The sequence below is a fragment of the Lygodium microphyllum genome, chromosome 11 (assembly GCF_053477565.2).
Source record: "Lygodium microphyllum isolate KBCC chromosome 11, Lygodium_microphyllum_v1.1.10, whole genome shotgun sequence".
Lineage (NCBI taxonomy): Eukaryota > Viridiplantae > Streptophyta > Polypodiopsida > Schizaeales > Lygodiaceae > Lygodium > Lygodium microphyllum.
In genome coordinates this window covers 70320984-70337255 of record NC_141145.1, presented here as the reverse complement: position 1 = coordinate 70337255, position 16272 = coordinate 70320984, and the positions used below count along the sequence as shown (strand labels likewise).

General features: G+C 37.2%; 1 protein-coding gene across 1 annotated transcript; it reads right to left on the bottom strand.

The window, feature by feature from the left end:
• Positions 1–1304: 1304 nt before the first annotated feature.
• Positions 1305–2968, bottom strand: LOC148028934 (uncharacterized). Its single transcript, XM_087687700.1, has 2 exons — positions 2671–2968; positions 1305–1858 (listed from the first exon to the last, which is right to left on the bottom strand). The coding sequence occupies exons 1-2, from the start codon at positions 2858–2860 to the stop codon at positions 1575–1577; spliced, it is 474 nt and encodes a 157-aa protein (XP_087543826.1). The 5' UTR covers positions 2861–2968; the 3' UTR covers positions 1305–1574.
• Positions 2969–16272: the final 13304 nt, after the last annotated feature.

Here is a 16272-nt window from a genome sequence, read left to right as displayed (position 1 = left end):
CAGGGGGGCCGCTGGCCCCCCTGGGACCCCCCAGCCAGGGGCCGCTTCCGCGGTCCCCGGACCCCACAATAGGGGCCCCTTTTAACTCCCTTACCACGCAACTCAATGCAATGTGCCTCGAGTTGCTACCAGCTTAACCACTCCGTCTAACCCAAAGATTAGACCCACAACAGTCACCTTTTTGCCATCCGGTCACATAGACCTCATCTGATATACAAGTCAGGACTCAACCAATGTCCGGGCTCACATTTGGCTTCTCCTCATAATGGGGGCCTTACAACTTTGAGCACCATGGATCATTGGTAGCACCTAATGAGGGTGGGGCATTGATCATATCTAACACGAATGCCTCTAGAAAAGCTATGTGGCTTACTTATCTAGTAAGAAAGTTGGCCATTATGGGAGAGCTACCTACATTGCATTATGATAGTCGAAATGTCATTCAATTGCACAAAACCTTGTGTAAAGAAAAAGAACATTGAGGTGAAGTGTCACCTCATTAGGGTGGTTGTTGAGGACAAGCACAATGATCTTATTAAGATCCATAGGGATAATAACCTTGGAGATCTTCTTACACAAAGTTACCTTCTAAGCGCTTTGCACATTGTAGAGTAATGTTGGGAAATAAATTGAAAAAATAAATAAAATGTTATTGTTTAAAAATGGATAAATACATGAAATCAATTGAGGCACTTCTTAAGATATAAATTTAAGGTACATTTCCAAAGGTATGAGTATGTATAATGTACACTCAATGTAGATTCACAAAGGTCAAGTGTGTATAACATGCATTCCAAGTGTAAGGGTTTTTTAATTTAAATGTTTAACATCATGTGAAACATTCCTTATAGGTTCTTCATCATTTCTTCATAGTACAAGCCCCAACATATTTTACCCTTTCCTTTGACTTCTTTATGACTAAAGATGACCATAATTAAGGGCTCTTGTTCACGTATTAAAATTTCATGTAACATGCCTACATGTGAATATGATAAAAAATTCTATTGGGACATTGATACTTCTTTTTTATATGAATGCATATTTAATTATGTGTTTGAGCTCACATACTTGGACAACACAACCAACACCCTAACCACCTTGCCGCAACCTCACTAATTAATTGTTTTATCTTTTATAGTATATTAGGTAGCTAATGTTGCTACACACCTTCAAATTCCATCAAGATATGGCTTACCTTTAAGATTTATTAGTTTCATAGATGCATAATTCAAAAGAGCATGTTGTGGACATTACAAAAATAAGAAACATCAACTCTTCACATGTTAACATTTTTAAAAAACTAGTTTATACAAAAAACCATGGATATAAATAATGTATTGCAAAAAATACATAGTAGGTCAAGATTCATACATGAATGGGTTGTCACAAAGCATGAATGGTGGTCTTTAGCATACGAAAAGCATGAATGGTGGTCTTTAGCATTAGAAAAGCATGCACTTAGATTTGCATTTTTGGAATCTTGATGAGTTAGTGTAAAGATTTCCATTTCTAATCTTACTACACAAATCATGGCATTGCTTACCTACAAGTAGCATAACATGTTGGTTTGATACTCAAGCTTTAGATGACAGATGCAAATCAAGTGATTCACCAAACATAGTCATCTCCTCCTTAATGAACTCATGGAACTCATCTGTCCTAACATCATCAAATTCGAAAGTCCATTTCTTTAAACATGTGTTTGGATTAGGCCCGGGTTCTAACTTAAGTGTGTATATTAGCTGAGCATCCTCATGCTTTCCAAGATGTCCTCCTTCAAACATTCTAACCTTTAAATAATAGTTCTCGTGATCCATCTCCTCCCATATTGCCTTGAGATAGTCAAAATGGGGGAAAGCTGTAGAGCAAGGAAGCGAAGTTTAGAAGACATGATGAGGATTTTCTTCATTTATGAGACAACTTGCAATGTAGTTGTTTAGAAAAATCTAATGCATACTTAAATGGATAAAAAAGATAGAGTACTTACATAACATGTTTTGTCATACTTTGAAATAGAGAGCAAAATGACTTTTGTAAAGTATCAAGTGAAGGAAATTCTTGAAGAAAAATCTCCATATGGATGCAACATGATGATTAAAAGTGCATGAAGATTTGATTGAATGCACATGCTAAATAGAGTGCTTATGATTTCTCCCTGTATCAGGAGAGATGCAATAGAGAGAAAATTAACCTATTTCTTTAATACCCATTCCAAAGCCTTTAAACGAAGGGCTTGTGGGGTTTATCTCAAAGAGAACCATTTCAACATTTGTCATTCACCTAATTACAATTCCTACTTTGATATTAAAAATTCCTACTTTAACTATAAAAATAATGCCTTACAAATCTTGTATCATTCATCAAGGAGGGCTTGCATTATGGTGTTACAATTATCTGAACTTCAAAGAGGAGAGTTTTCATTTACCACGACGAGGTGAGTGGTTCTTGATATTAGAAGGTGGAAAGGAAGAATAAATCGGTCATATCACACAAAGAAGAATAGCTATGCAATTCATGATATCTGTATGTATAAAAGCCTTGGTAAGTGGACACTAATGCATATTCCGGTAGCTAAGGAGGAAGTACTTCACATTATTGCTAAGGTCTGAGTATGTGTGTGTGTGTGTCTGTTTTGGGGGGGGTAAGGAGGGGGTGGTGGTGTCTGCTTACATGCCGGGTTGTATTTGAGGAGGAAGACGCCACCGGCGGCGAGGGGGGGCCCGTCCAAGTACTCGACGGAGCTGTAGTGCTGCGGCACCACCCTCGGCAGCGTCACCTGGAAGTTCTTGATGTGAGCCCGCCATATCGCCTCGGGCGACTGCTTCACCAACACCTCATGCTCCACCACCTTCATTGTCATCCACGATATATTGACTTATCCTCTCTGAAAGCTCTCTCTCTCTCTCTCTCTCTTTCGGGCTGTAGGCTGAGGGCTCGCTCTCTTTCTCTGTCACGACGATTGATCCTCCCTTCCCTTTATAAGGATGAAACTGCAACACTGGATATGGTGGTGGTTGCCTTGTCTATGTCTCGCCTGTCTTAGATTAATGCTTCATGCCCTTCTCGTGGGCCCACTTTTTAATATTTTACGAACCAGGATAAGATATGAGCCTGCCATTATCCATATCCATATCGCCTCAGGCAACTGCTTCACCATCACCTCGTGCTCCACCACCTTCCTTGTCATCGACGACTTATCCTCTCTCTCTCTCTCTCTCTCTCTCTCTCTCTCTCTCTCTCTCTCTCAGACATGGTGGTGGACCATGGTGGCCTCGTCCTTGTCTCGCCTGTCTTAGATTAATGCTCCATGCCCTTCTCGTGGACATTATTGGAGCTTCTGACTCCATCTTCGCGAATCGCGGTCCCACTTTTTGATATTTTTGTAGTTGCAAGTTGCGACGTCCATAGCGCTCCGATATTTGTAGCATGTCTTTCTGTGAACATTCATGGAGCACGAGGGACGGGAGGCAAGTTGCAACCTTTTGGGGGGGAGAAAGAAAGAAAGAAGAAAGATCTAAGGCCTCTAAAAGGCCAGAGTGGCCTGTGAGACCATAACCAATACTAAAATTTATGTGTAGGTCTACATGGAAGATTGGAATGAGAACTATGGAAACTGAAAAAGTTGGAAAAAACTAAGTTTAAAAAGATCAAAAAGAGTGAACAAAGGCTTTAACTTGAAAGAACAACCCAAGACATCTTAATGGAAGAAACCACAATTCTAGCTAGAGAGAGAGTGTGTGTGTGTAGGTGTGTAGATGTGTGTGTGTGTGTGTGTGTGTGATAGGCAATGTACATGTTAAGGTTGTGTCACACCCAAGTCTTCACTTAGTGGAGTAAAAATAGGAACGCAAGCGCCAAGGCCACCCCTACTTTGATTAGACTAGGATTAAATAAATTAGCCACATGTTGTTGAACTTGACTATGCAAACTTGTGCAAGTTAAATTTACTTAGGCATGGCTTGGCTCTTATTAAGTGCTTTAATGAGCTAAATAGAAATGATAAAGACAACTTTGTGGATTGAAGAGATATTAATATTAAAGATGTGAATTGATAGCCATTAGTCTTTAACAAGAAAGGAAGGAAAAGTCATAAAAAATCTTTCAATGTGTCCCAAGACCATTATAAAAATTCATTGTATTTAGTCTAATGATTTGACTTAGTAAAAGCATAATGCCACCTATAAAGTAGCCCCTAAGAAGGGAGAAAAGTAAGCACTCTAGCAATCCCAAATTCCCAATTCACATGATTCATCATGAGCCTTTTGGTTTATTTGATATCTATCTTACAATTCCCAATACATCTTTTTCGAAAAGGAAAAACTTTGCATGATATAAATATCAAATCTTTTGAACTATGGGCACATTCATCTATATCTAACTACATCAAAATCTACATTAAGTGTGTGTGTGTGTGTGTGTGTGTGTGTGTGTGTGTGTGTGTGTGTGAGAGAGAGAGAGAGAGAGAGAGAGAGAGAGTCGTGTGTGTGCAAATCGGATGTTGTATGCGTACGTAGCGAGCGCCGGAAGGTCCCCAAGAACAAAGAACTCTACTTTAAACTCAAAAATCAAGAGAATAGACTTGCACGACATGAGACAAAAAGACCAATTGGGTATAATCTCCCCCCATGCCTTATGCGAGTGCTTCACAAAGCATGCATTTATTAATTTATTCATCTCAAAGCTAAAAAATAGCCCAATTTTACAATTAGCATGCTTTAGATTTTGTGTCTGTTTTTGTCCAAACAAAGAATAAAGTGGTTGGGCGACCCAAAAGTCAAGTAGTGCCCAAATACAATATCCAATAATGAATATTTAAATCATGTGTCCATGCATATACAAAATAATAGATATATGTCAAGCGCTTCAATAAATAAGCGCTGCTAAATAAATATTAGTGCCATGTCTTTAATGATAAGACGCATGTCCATAAAAAATATTAATGTTTTATAAATAACTTGAATACACGCTATCGCCCAGTGCTTCCCAACGCCACCGCTGCTTGCTCTACACATTAATTGAAGCATTCACAATTGTTAGAAAATAATAAAACTAAACTGAAAAAACTGAATACCTAGCAGTCTTTAGCTACAAAATAAATAAATAGATTGGAACTCTTTCCTAATCTTACTTTAATATGAGTACGCACTCTAAACGCATAAATGTCCATTAATTTAAATATGTATTTTGTGAAATCACCCGCTATGGAATCATCCACTTACACATTAAATTAATGTGACACCCGAAAAGAATAAGCGTCCCATCAACTTTTCACACAAAAAATCCACTTTGTGTACGAGCCCCAATAAATAAATATAGTTTTATGGAATCCACTGCAAAACCTCACGGAATCCACTGTGGAATATGTCTACTGGCATCGTACCCCTGGGGTGGGATAGCAATTGTCCTCAATTGCTATTAGCTCAATGTAGAGCGAGCAGTGAGGGGTAAGCACTTAGGTCATGAGCGTGCATCCATTGGGCCTCTTCAACAAGATGATTTTTAAACTTTACCAAATATCTAGAATATCTACGATCAATTCTAGTGGTCATATAATCAGTGTCTAAAATAGTTTCGGGTTCAAGGATTTCAGTTTTTTTTTCTAACAAAGGAGGATTTTCATAGACAGGGTGGACAAGTAATTGGCATTTAAAAGGTCGTAACAAATTGATATGAAAAGTATTATGGATTTTCCAGTGTTGGGGTAGTTCTAATTTAAATGCATTGCCATTGATTTTGTAAATGATTTTGAAAGGGTCCATAAAGTCTAGGAGCTAACTTTACAACAGGGTGTTTCTCAACAGTTTGTAATCTTCTCTTTTCAATGCGTAACCAAACATAATCATCAACTATGAAACTCATAGCTTTTCTTTTCTTGTTAGCTTGTTTTGTATATGATTGCTGGGCTTTCGCAATCATGTCTTTGACTTCAGCAAAAATAGTAGCATGCATATTGGCAATATCATCAGCAGCTTTAACTTTGTTTGACAATGATGTAATAGATGTAGGCAATCTATATCCATAAATGATTTCAAAAGGTACTTTTTGTGTAGCTATATGTGGGGTGTTATTGTATGAATATTGAAGTCAATACAAGTGTGTATCCCATGCTTGTGGTTTTGAAAATGTGTATGCACACAAAATATCCAAAATTGTATTATTTGTAGCTTCTATTTGTCCATTTGTTTCAGGTGAGAAATCAATCTTTGTACCTAAATTAGCAAACAAGATAGTCCAAAAATTATTGCAGAATCTAGAATCATGATCAGAAATAATAACTTTTGACAAACCATGATTAGTGAAAATAGTTTTCAAAAGCAGTTGAGCTACTTGAGATGCAGTTAACATTTTCTTGCATGGAATGAAATATGCTTGTTTGCTAAACCGATCCACAATAGTCCAAATCATATCATGATTAGCTTGGGTGTCAAGCAAACTAGTAATAAAATCCATTGAAATATGTTTCCATGGTCGTTTTGGAATTGGTAAAGGCATTAACAAACCATATTGCTTACCATGGTATCACTTAACTCTTTGACAAATTAAACATTCAGATACAAAGTTAGAAACATCAGATTCCATCTGTGGCCAGTAAAAATCTTCAACTAATGTACATAAAGTAGAAATAATACCTCTATGGCCTTGATATGGGAAACAATGAATTTCGTGCAACACAAATGATCTAAATGGAGCAATTACACATAACATTTTCTCATAAAACATAAATCCATTCAGCATAAGACAATGAATTAATTGGAATCTAGTTATTTGCAATTAATTTATTCCAATCAGCTTGAAACCTGGGGTCTTGACCATAGGTATCTTTCATAGGAATAAGGGAATCAAAAGATATTGCAGAGATATTATGAATAGTTAGTTTTCTACTCAAGGCATCTGCAACAACATTTTCTTTTCCGGGTTGATATTGGATTAGTGGATGAAAACTTTGGATAAAAGCAACCCATTTAATATGACGGTCAGAGATTTGTGGCTGACTAAGGAGATGTTTGATACTTTGTTGGTCAGTTTTCATCATGAATTCAGATCCCATTAAATAGTGTTTCCATTGTCGTAAAGCTTGTACTATTGCTAGCAATTCCTTATCATAGGTAGAATACTTGAGTTCAAAGGGTTTAAGTTTGTAGCTAGAGTAGGCTATGGGATGTGAATCTTGCATAAGAATAGCGCATGTTCCACATCCACTAGTGTCAATGACTACTAGGAAGAATGGTCTATTAAAGTCAGGGAGTTGCAATACAGGAGCATGTGCTAAGGCACGTTTCAATAAATCAAAAGGCTTTTGCTAATTTTCAAACCAATGATACACAATACCTTTCTTTAATAATTTTGTCAAAGGTAATGCAAGCAATGAAAATTTTCTCACAAATTTTCTGTAAAAGCTAGTAAGACCTAAGAAAGAACATAATTCATGCACATTTTTAGGTATCGGCCAATTCAAAATTGCTTCTATATTTTTAGGATCAACTTTAATACCTTCAGATGAAACAATATATCCTAAATATTCCATGTGGGTTTGGAAAATTTCACTCTTTTCAGGATTAGCATATAATTGATTCTCTTTCAATAATTTGAAAACCAAGGACAAATGTTCATAATGCTCGTTCTCATTTTTACTGAAAACCAATATGTCATCAAAGAAAACAATGACAAAATGCTGATGCTTCAAAAATATGCGGTTCATCATACGACTGAATGTGGCTGGTGCATTAGTTAAACCAAAAGGCGCAACAAGGAATTCATAATGTCTGAGTTGAGTCCTAAATGCAGTTTTGAAAATATCAGATGTGTCTAGTCGTACTTCATGGCATCCAGATTTAAGATCTATTTTGCTAAACATTGTAGCCCCTTATAGTTTATCCATGAGGTTGTCTACCCTAAGGATCGGATATTTATTCTTGACAATGATCTTATTTAGGGCACGATAATCAATGCACATCCTATAGGTGTTATTTTTCTTCTTGACTAATAGGACAAGTGTACCAAAAGGAGAACTACTGAGCCTAACGAGTCCTCGGGTTAACAATTCTTCAACTTGGTTTTGAATTTTGTTCTGTTCAATTTGGTTATGTCGATAAGGTACTTTACATGGTGGTTGAGAACCTGGTATTAATTCTATTTTATGATCTTCAGGATGTGTAGGTGGTAAGCTAGTTGGTAAATTAGTAGCAAAACAATCTTTAAATTGTGAAAGAAATTATGCGTACCTAGGATGCATCTGATTTTCCTTAGCTTCAATTTCATTCACCCATATTAAGTAGGATTTGCTACCTTTTCTTAATGCATGTTTAGCCTGTGTATGACTAAGCAATGGAAAATTATCAAGTGTGTGCGTACCATGCAATGTGATTTGTTTCCCATTAGAATGAATCTTCATTGAATGTGTGGAATAATCTATATCGAGATTATATTGATGACACCAAGCCATTCCTAAGATAATGTCACTAGATTGCAAAGGCACAACCAAGAAATTTTTGCGCTCAACATAATCACCAATTTTTATTTCTAAGTCATGTACTTCTTGTGTTCCATTGTATCTAGTACCTAAGAATGAAGCCTTGATGCAATAATGAGTCGAAATAGTATGTCAATTCAATTCTTTGACCAATTTTTGTAGAAATAAAATCGTGTGCTCCCATCATCATGCAAAACAATCTTTTCTCTACCATGCACAAAACATTTCATCGTTAATAAAGAATGGGAATTTGGCATACCTAATAAAGTATATGAAGTAGTAATGATATCATCATCGTCTTTTGTAAAATCTGGCATTTCTTCATAGTCTTTATCTTTAGTTTCTCCCAAGTAGTTGATGTGAATAGTTGGATTTTTGGATTGATAACTCACCACTAGATGTCCAGGTTGATGACACTTATAACAGACTATGGATTTGTCTTTGAAAACATTATTAGTAATAGTGAGAAGTTTAGGAATATTGGGATTTGGCTGGAAAGATGGCTTAGGATTTGGATTTGAGTTTGTTGGTAAAGCACAGGGTCGTGTCCAAGATTTATGGAATGAAGATGGAACAAAGGGGTTTTGATTGAATCTTCGAAAGTTAGAATTGTATTGCTTTGTACTAAAGTTACCATTCTTTGGGAATTGTTATGGTTGTCTTCAGCATCATGGGCCAAGGAAATTGCATCCTTGAGAGTTGTTGGCTTGGACATGTTCACCTCTGCATAGAAGTGACCAACCAAACCAGACATAAACTTGCACTTGTGGATCACCTCACATATGTCTTCAGGCATTCAAAGTTGCAATAAGGCATTCTAGAAATGCTCATTGTATTGCGAAATAAGCTCACGATCTTTTATTGCAGAAGATCCCACTGTTTGATTACTTTTTCATGGAATTGAGGTGGAAGAAAATTTTGCAAAATTTTCTTTTGAAAAGCCTCCCAAGTAGTAGGACAATCAATACTTTTGCGGACAACAATCCACCATAACGATGCTCTATCCACTAAATGGTTAGTGATACACTTGAGTTTGTCTTTTTCAGCATACTGTTCTTCATGGAAATAATCATCAAACTGACTGATAAAAGTGAGAACAGTCTTTCCATTGCGTAACCCATTAAAAATACGGAATTTGAAGTTTCTTTTACTTATCTTGGCTTCTTTCCGGATAGATTGTGCTTCAAGTGTTGCATCAATCGTGCATCATATAACATCTTCACGTTGTGGTCCATCTTGATCGGCAGTAGATTGTTGAAGAGTGGCCAATTGAGCTTGCAAAGTTTGACGTGCTCTTTGCTCCTCTTGAAGCTACATCATAATTAGGTCCAATTTTTGCTCGATCGTTGGTTCTGGGAAATCACCTTTGGCCATAAAATCTTCCATATTTTGATCGGTCATCCTGTAAAAGTTCAAACAACCTCACACACTCGAAATCTTGTTAGCGGGATAAGCATAGCTCAAAGTCGTGTTTACAAGGCTTTTTTTTATAATGGCTTTTTGCAATCTTTTTTCTTTGCAGATGTGGAAGTTACTGGAATCCTTCTTCAACGAATACTTTTCTCGTGTAGACTACATATAGCAGTCTGCTTGCTGGAAATTATCTTTGTCACAGCACGGGTGTGAACAAAGGCTTGCAGAGAGGTAGGAAACAAGTTCGAGATTGATTCAAGGAAGAGATTAGTGCGAACACCCACTAGGAAAGAATTTAAAGATTGAATTTTTCAAGATTTTGGAAAGCTTTAAAGCCTTAAGATTTATAAAAGCTTAAGCTTAATGAAATTATTCATGATGATTCAGGATGATGACAGCTTTTCGGTGATGTCATCATCCTCAAGTACATCCTCCTGCACTACGACGACTCATTTTTGGAAACTTTAAGCTTTTAAGCTTAAACAATAAGCTAATCTTAATGATTGATATTTAACTTTTCTATCTGAGAGAAGAAAAAAAAACATGTTTACAAAGGAGCTTCACGGGTGGTCCTCTGTCAGCAAAGACTGGTTCTTCATGGGTCCAATAGCACAGCAGGGGGTTCTTCACCATCAGGAACACGTTGGTATTGACAGATTTTTGCGAGACTGACTGTAGAGCCCGTTTGTTCTAGGAGCTTCGCCTTCGTGAGAGATGGTAAGCAATTGAAAGCCCTTGATCTCAGCTTCGCTCTGATACCACTAGTGCGCAAATCAGATGTTGTATGCATACGTAGCAAGCGCCGGAAGATCCCCAAGAACAAAGAACTCTACTTTAAGCTAAAAAATCAAGAGAATAGACTTGCATAACATGAGGCAAAAAGACCAATTGAGTACAATTTGTAATAAAGCATAAATGCCTAGCATAAAGGCCTTAGTCTAGGGTAAGTATAAAAGGTGGAGGTATACCATATGTAGCATCTTTTTGCCATTTTACAAACATTACTTGTTTGAGGTCTCAACCTCGCACCAACTAAGAGAGTGAATAATCTTGGCCACCATAGCTTGGGCCGCATAGCTTGCTACAACCTCTCATCATTTGATTCTCAACTAATATTGGTAATGCCATTTCTTGCCAAACTATAGCTTCCTGGCATTTTATGTCTATTTCTTGTATTTTCAGTTTAAAATCTTGCTATGGAATTTAGCTTTATTACATTGGTATCAGAGCATGGACTTTGATCAATGAGAAGTGCCATTTTCTTAGAGAATTTAGTCATTGTTGGGATAAGAACTAGTTAACTGGAGCACCAAGATTTGGTCACAGGGCTTGGTACAGTTGGTGACTAGTCAGAGTTCTTTGCAACAAGTCGAGGCTAATTTTGAATGCTTCTTGATGAAGATCTTGAGGAAGATGGAGGTTCTTGGCTAAAATAGTAGGACTGGTCAAATGGAGGTCCATTTTAAAGGCTTTTGACCCTAACTTAAGTGTTACAGTGGTTAAACTGAGATTACTTTTTGGGGACAGTTTCTCTCTCTTTTTCCTTTCAAGCTTCTCTCCAAGAATCCATGGAGTCACTTGCTGAAATCTTCTTCCAAGATCTATTTCCTCCTGAAGGGACATTATAGCCTGATTCTTTGTGCCAAGAGCTCCAGATTGAGTAGCATTGTACTCACCTTTGATGAGTGTGATCAGCCAGAACAACAGGCTGAATCAATGCATTTTGCTGAATTTCTTGCTCATCTTCTCCCTATTCCCAGTAGTCAAAGGCATCACCTATGGCTTGAGCAATCAGTAATCTTCAATCTCTGAGTCTCCATTCTAGTATACTTAGCTGGAGGCCATTCTCTTGAGCATTCTTGAGCTCTCAAACCTTAGCTATGGCGGCAGATTTTAGGACAATAGTGATTTTCTTGGAATTTCTTCAAAGAATCAAAGGGCTTTTACTCTAACAAGTATCTTGGAGCTTCCTCAACACTCAAGGGATTGACGTTGAAGCCTTCTTGGATGTGAAGCTTCAAAATATGGTGGCTATGGAGTCAAAACAAGGGAGCAAGCTTCAAGAATCCAATTCTTGGATTATCTTCTTCAATTTCATGGGGCTTTTGTTGTCTACAACCCTGGGAAGGTTCAATTGAAGGTATTCTTCAACGATTTGGTTTACATTGAAGGAATTCTTAAAGTTTGAAAGCATTTTCAGCCCCTATACATGGCAATGTCTGAAAATTCATGGAATCCATGAATTTAATGAGAAATTACATGTATCAAAGCTCCAAGGATCTTCTCCAACAAGCTATTGAGGATTCCTATCAAGTCATTGACTTATTTTGATTGCATTGGAGCAATCTTATTGATCGAGAGCTAAAGATTACTTGGGAGCAATCATATTGGATAAATCCTTCTTGAAGATTGGTCTTATTGATTTAAATATTGGTCTATTGATGGGGTCTTATGCTGAAGGTTGATTGATTGGATTCATCCACTACTTTCCATCAGCATTAAAGAGGTAATTCTAGTACTTTCAGCTTAATCTCTCTTTTATATTTCAATTGTTGAACCAATCCTATTGTTCATAAGAGAGATTAAGTGTAGTAGAATCTCTTAATTCGTATTGAAGGCATGTAGAATTTAGCCCAGGACTGATTATTATTGTTTGATGAGTTCTTTTCTGCCCATTCAAACGTTGAAGCTCAATTGATTCTATAAATGCTACTCACTGCCTACTTGACTTGGATTTTGTTGGATGGTTGAGCATTGATGGTATAGGACTGAAATAATGATGAAAATGGTAAGTGGGAACATTGTAAAAGCAATGAGTCACTGCAAAAGGGTAATGCCCTATCCATAGCCTTTTCAATTCAGTCATTTCCCAATACCCACTTGCATTTCATTAAAAGTTCAAAGGTTTTTTTCAATTAATGCATAGCATCCTTGTTTCATTAGCCATTAGAATGTACTTGCCATGTTGGTTTCCTGTGAGGAAAAGAAGATGCCAGGCGAGTCGGGAAGACAAAAGAGAGGTGACCTTCCCTTTCCGATTAAGACCTTGAAGGGGTGCACAACCCAGCTTGAGGTGGAACTTTGCACATCCCTCTTGTCTCGAAGCCCATGCTATTTTCAAATTTAGGTACAGGTATATTTCCATCATCAGAGTATGGCCCAATTACAACATTGATAAGCAATTATCAGGGTTCCATAAGTGGTTGGTGAACCATTGGAAGAGGGGCAGAGCATCTTCTATTTTCAGGACACTTACAGGTGTTTGACAAATAAAACAACTGGTATATACCCATTTACAGGTTGTTCTTGATTCCTACAGGTACCCCACAACCATCTCCTAGTTACTACAGTGGTTTACAAGGGTTTTTTTCACTCAGGGTATTCTTACAGGGTCAAACAGGTTTTCCACAGGGTATTAACAGGTTGCAAGAATTCTTTGGACAGGTACACAATTCCTATTACAAAAAATTATGTTGTGATTTGATTTGGGATCTTAATAGCTTGATTCAAAGAGGGGATCCTAAACTCCGATTTGAATTAAAAAATTTGTAAATCCGACAATGGGAGCAAAAGTTATGGCCAATTTACTAACAGGGGTCTAGTGGACTGCACCTAAACAAGCTGTCTGGAATATACTGTTTGAGTTCATTCTACCTATATAACTTATTGTAAGCTGAGATATTATTATATATAGTATATCCCCATATAATAAGATTTCCATAGAGCTATTAAGCATTGGGATTGGTGCCATATTGAGAGATAAATAAGGGTTTTGGTGACAAACTATCTACTATTATAGCATTGTTTCGTAATGGCTAGGAATAAGAAGAAAGACCCTATTACTGAGGCATTGAATGATGGTGTCACAGACTTCCAAGAGGATCAAAATTACTCAACTAAATCCCATAATGTTGATCAAGTAGATGAAGAATTAATTATTGGGATTGCTCATATCACACATCAAGGACAGCAGGACATATATGAAGAGCATGCAATGAATGATTATCTCCTATTGTCAAAAGAGCTGGGACATGTCAATGAAGAAATTTCTAAGGATTTGAAGGCTTTGAATGAAGGTTTAACCGATATGAATCAAGGTTTTTTGCAAGGGATGGCACAGGTAAACCAAGGAATCTCTGAATTGCAACAAAGCAATAAATTCTTATTCCAAGAGCTCATCTCAGCCATAAAGGAAATCGAAAGCAAACCGCAAAGTGAACCTCAAAATATTGAAGAATCCCATGCGATTCCCTTTGTTGGTAATCCTTCCCATCCAAACAAAGAAAAGTCTCAGTCACTAATGCACACCTTTGAAACGGGAGAGCCATCTAGAGTCAAGGGCAACCATCATCCTTCACAAATTCATGGCATTCATAACCCAAGGCCTCAGTTTAGTAGTCCAAAGGATAATCATAGACATGAAGGGGAACATGACAACACTCGATGGGACAGTGATTATCGTGGATGTGATCCCTTCTACAAGAATTTTTATCATCAGCCCTCAAATGCACAAAAAGAAAATACACTCAACAATCAAGTTCATGAAGGTGGAAGGCATGATGAGCGAAGGTCAGCCCATGACATCCCAAACCAAGAGCGTGTTTCAAATGGACACCCCTCATCTCATGGTTTTGGGCCACCTAATTTTAGAAAAAATTCATGGAATAAAGATTCATGGAGAGAACAATCTCATGGACAATCATCGTACAATGAAAAAAAATATAAAGAGAAGATCAATATCACTAATTTCAAAAGAGATAATGCATCACCTTCAAAATGGGAGGGAGTGGATCAATAAGCTTGAATTGTACTTCACCCTTTACCCTAGAAATGAAGAGGCTAAAATTTATTTTGCGGCTCTTCATCTTGAAGGTTATGCCCATACTTGGTGGCATTACATGTGAAAGATGGGGAAATTTTTTACTCTTGGGAGGAGTTCAAGCAAGCGATGATTGATGTCTTTGTGTCTCCTTTGGAAAAAGAAAGGCTTCAAAGAAGATGGTATGTGTGCACTCAAAGGGGAATGTCCATTAGAGACTATTCCAATGCCTACTTGAATCTTTCCATATATGTTGAAGGTATTTCAGATTTTGCTAAGCTGAATAAATACATTTTTGGTCTTGACCCTGCCATATCATCGGAGGTGAGCTCAACAACCAAAAACATTACATGAGGCCATACAATTGGTTGAAAGATATTCTTTGAAGTACAAAAGGGATGTAGGAAATTTTCAGCAAAGAAGTATGGATAATAAATTTTCCAATCAACCTACAAAGTATGGACAAGTTTTCAACCAATCAAGACACTCTTTTAGACAAGAAAATAGAGGTTATAACGATCCAAATAGTTATAACAGCAAAGTGCCAACATTTCCCATTGTTTATGCCTCTAAACAGAGTGGGAATTTTGTACCAAATTAGAGAAAAACTTTTAGAAATGTGGGTAAGCCAAGAAGTACTTTTTCAAGAACTAAAAATGCTCCTAAACTGCCCCAAAACAATTTTAACAGCAACTTCCTTCCTCACGACAAACTTTGGGAAATGCATGCAAAAGGATTATGCTTCCAGTGTGGGGAGAAGTGGTCAAGATCATAAGCTAAAGTGTAAAGCTAAGAACTCAAAAATCAACATGGTGATCACTTAGAAAGTGGAAGTTGAAGAAGACGAAGATTAAGAGGGAAATTTACTACATGTTGATGCATACCCAATGGTTGAAGAGATTCATGAAGAGGAGCATGCTACCAATGAAGAATTCTATGATCCCACAGATGGATTTCCTTTTGATCTAGGTCATAATCATGATTATCATGTCTCCTTGTATACCATCTCACATGATGCATGGACCAGTTGCAAAGGGGAAAATACACTAAGACTCAAAGGTTTCATTAATGGCAAGGTCGCATATATTCTAGTGGATACGGGCAGCACTCATAGCTTCGTCAACACCAAATATTTGAATGGACTGAAGTTGTTACCCATTAATATGGATTTTTCCTTGTGGATAAAAGTTTCCAATGGTGCACATGAGTCTAGTAAAAAAGTGTGTCCATGTACCTCAATTGAGTTATCACCCTCTTGCACAATAAACATGGATTTGATCACTTTGGATATGAGGCCTATTGACATTGTCATTGGTTGTAATTGGTTGAAAACACTTGGCATATTTACCTTGGACTCTGAGCAAATGCTAATGGAATTTAATTGGCAAGGATAGCACATAGAGTTGAAAGGCATAGACCACAAACAAATAAAACTCATCTCCATGAAGAAATTGCGAAAAGAAATCAATGCAAGTCATCCATCTTCACTCTTTTTCTTACAAAAGTAGATGAAGGACAATCAACAAATCAGCCATCTTCTTCTTCAAAGAAAAGGGATCCAAGACTAGAA

Excerpts from the sequence above, each read along its gene's own strand:
- LOC148028934 (XM_087687700.1), bottom strand. The coding sequence starts at position 2,860 with ATGACAATGAAGGTGGTGGAGCATGAGGTGTTGGTGAAGCAGTCGCCC. Across the intron at positions 1,859-2,670 it reads CCTCAAATACAACCCGGCAT|CTTTCCCCCATTTTGACTAT; the intron begins GTAAGCAGACAC and ends CTTGCTCTACAG.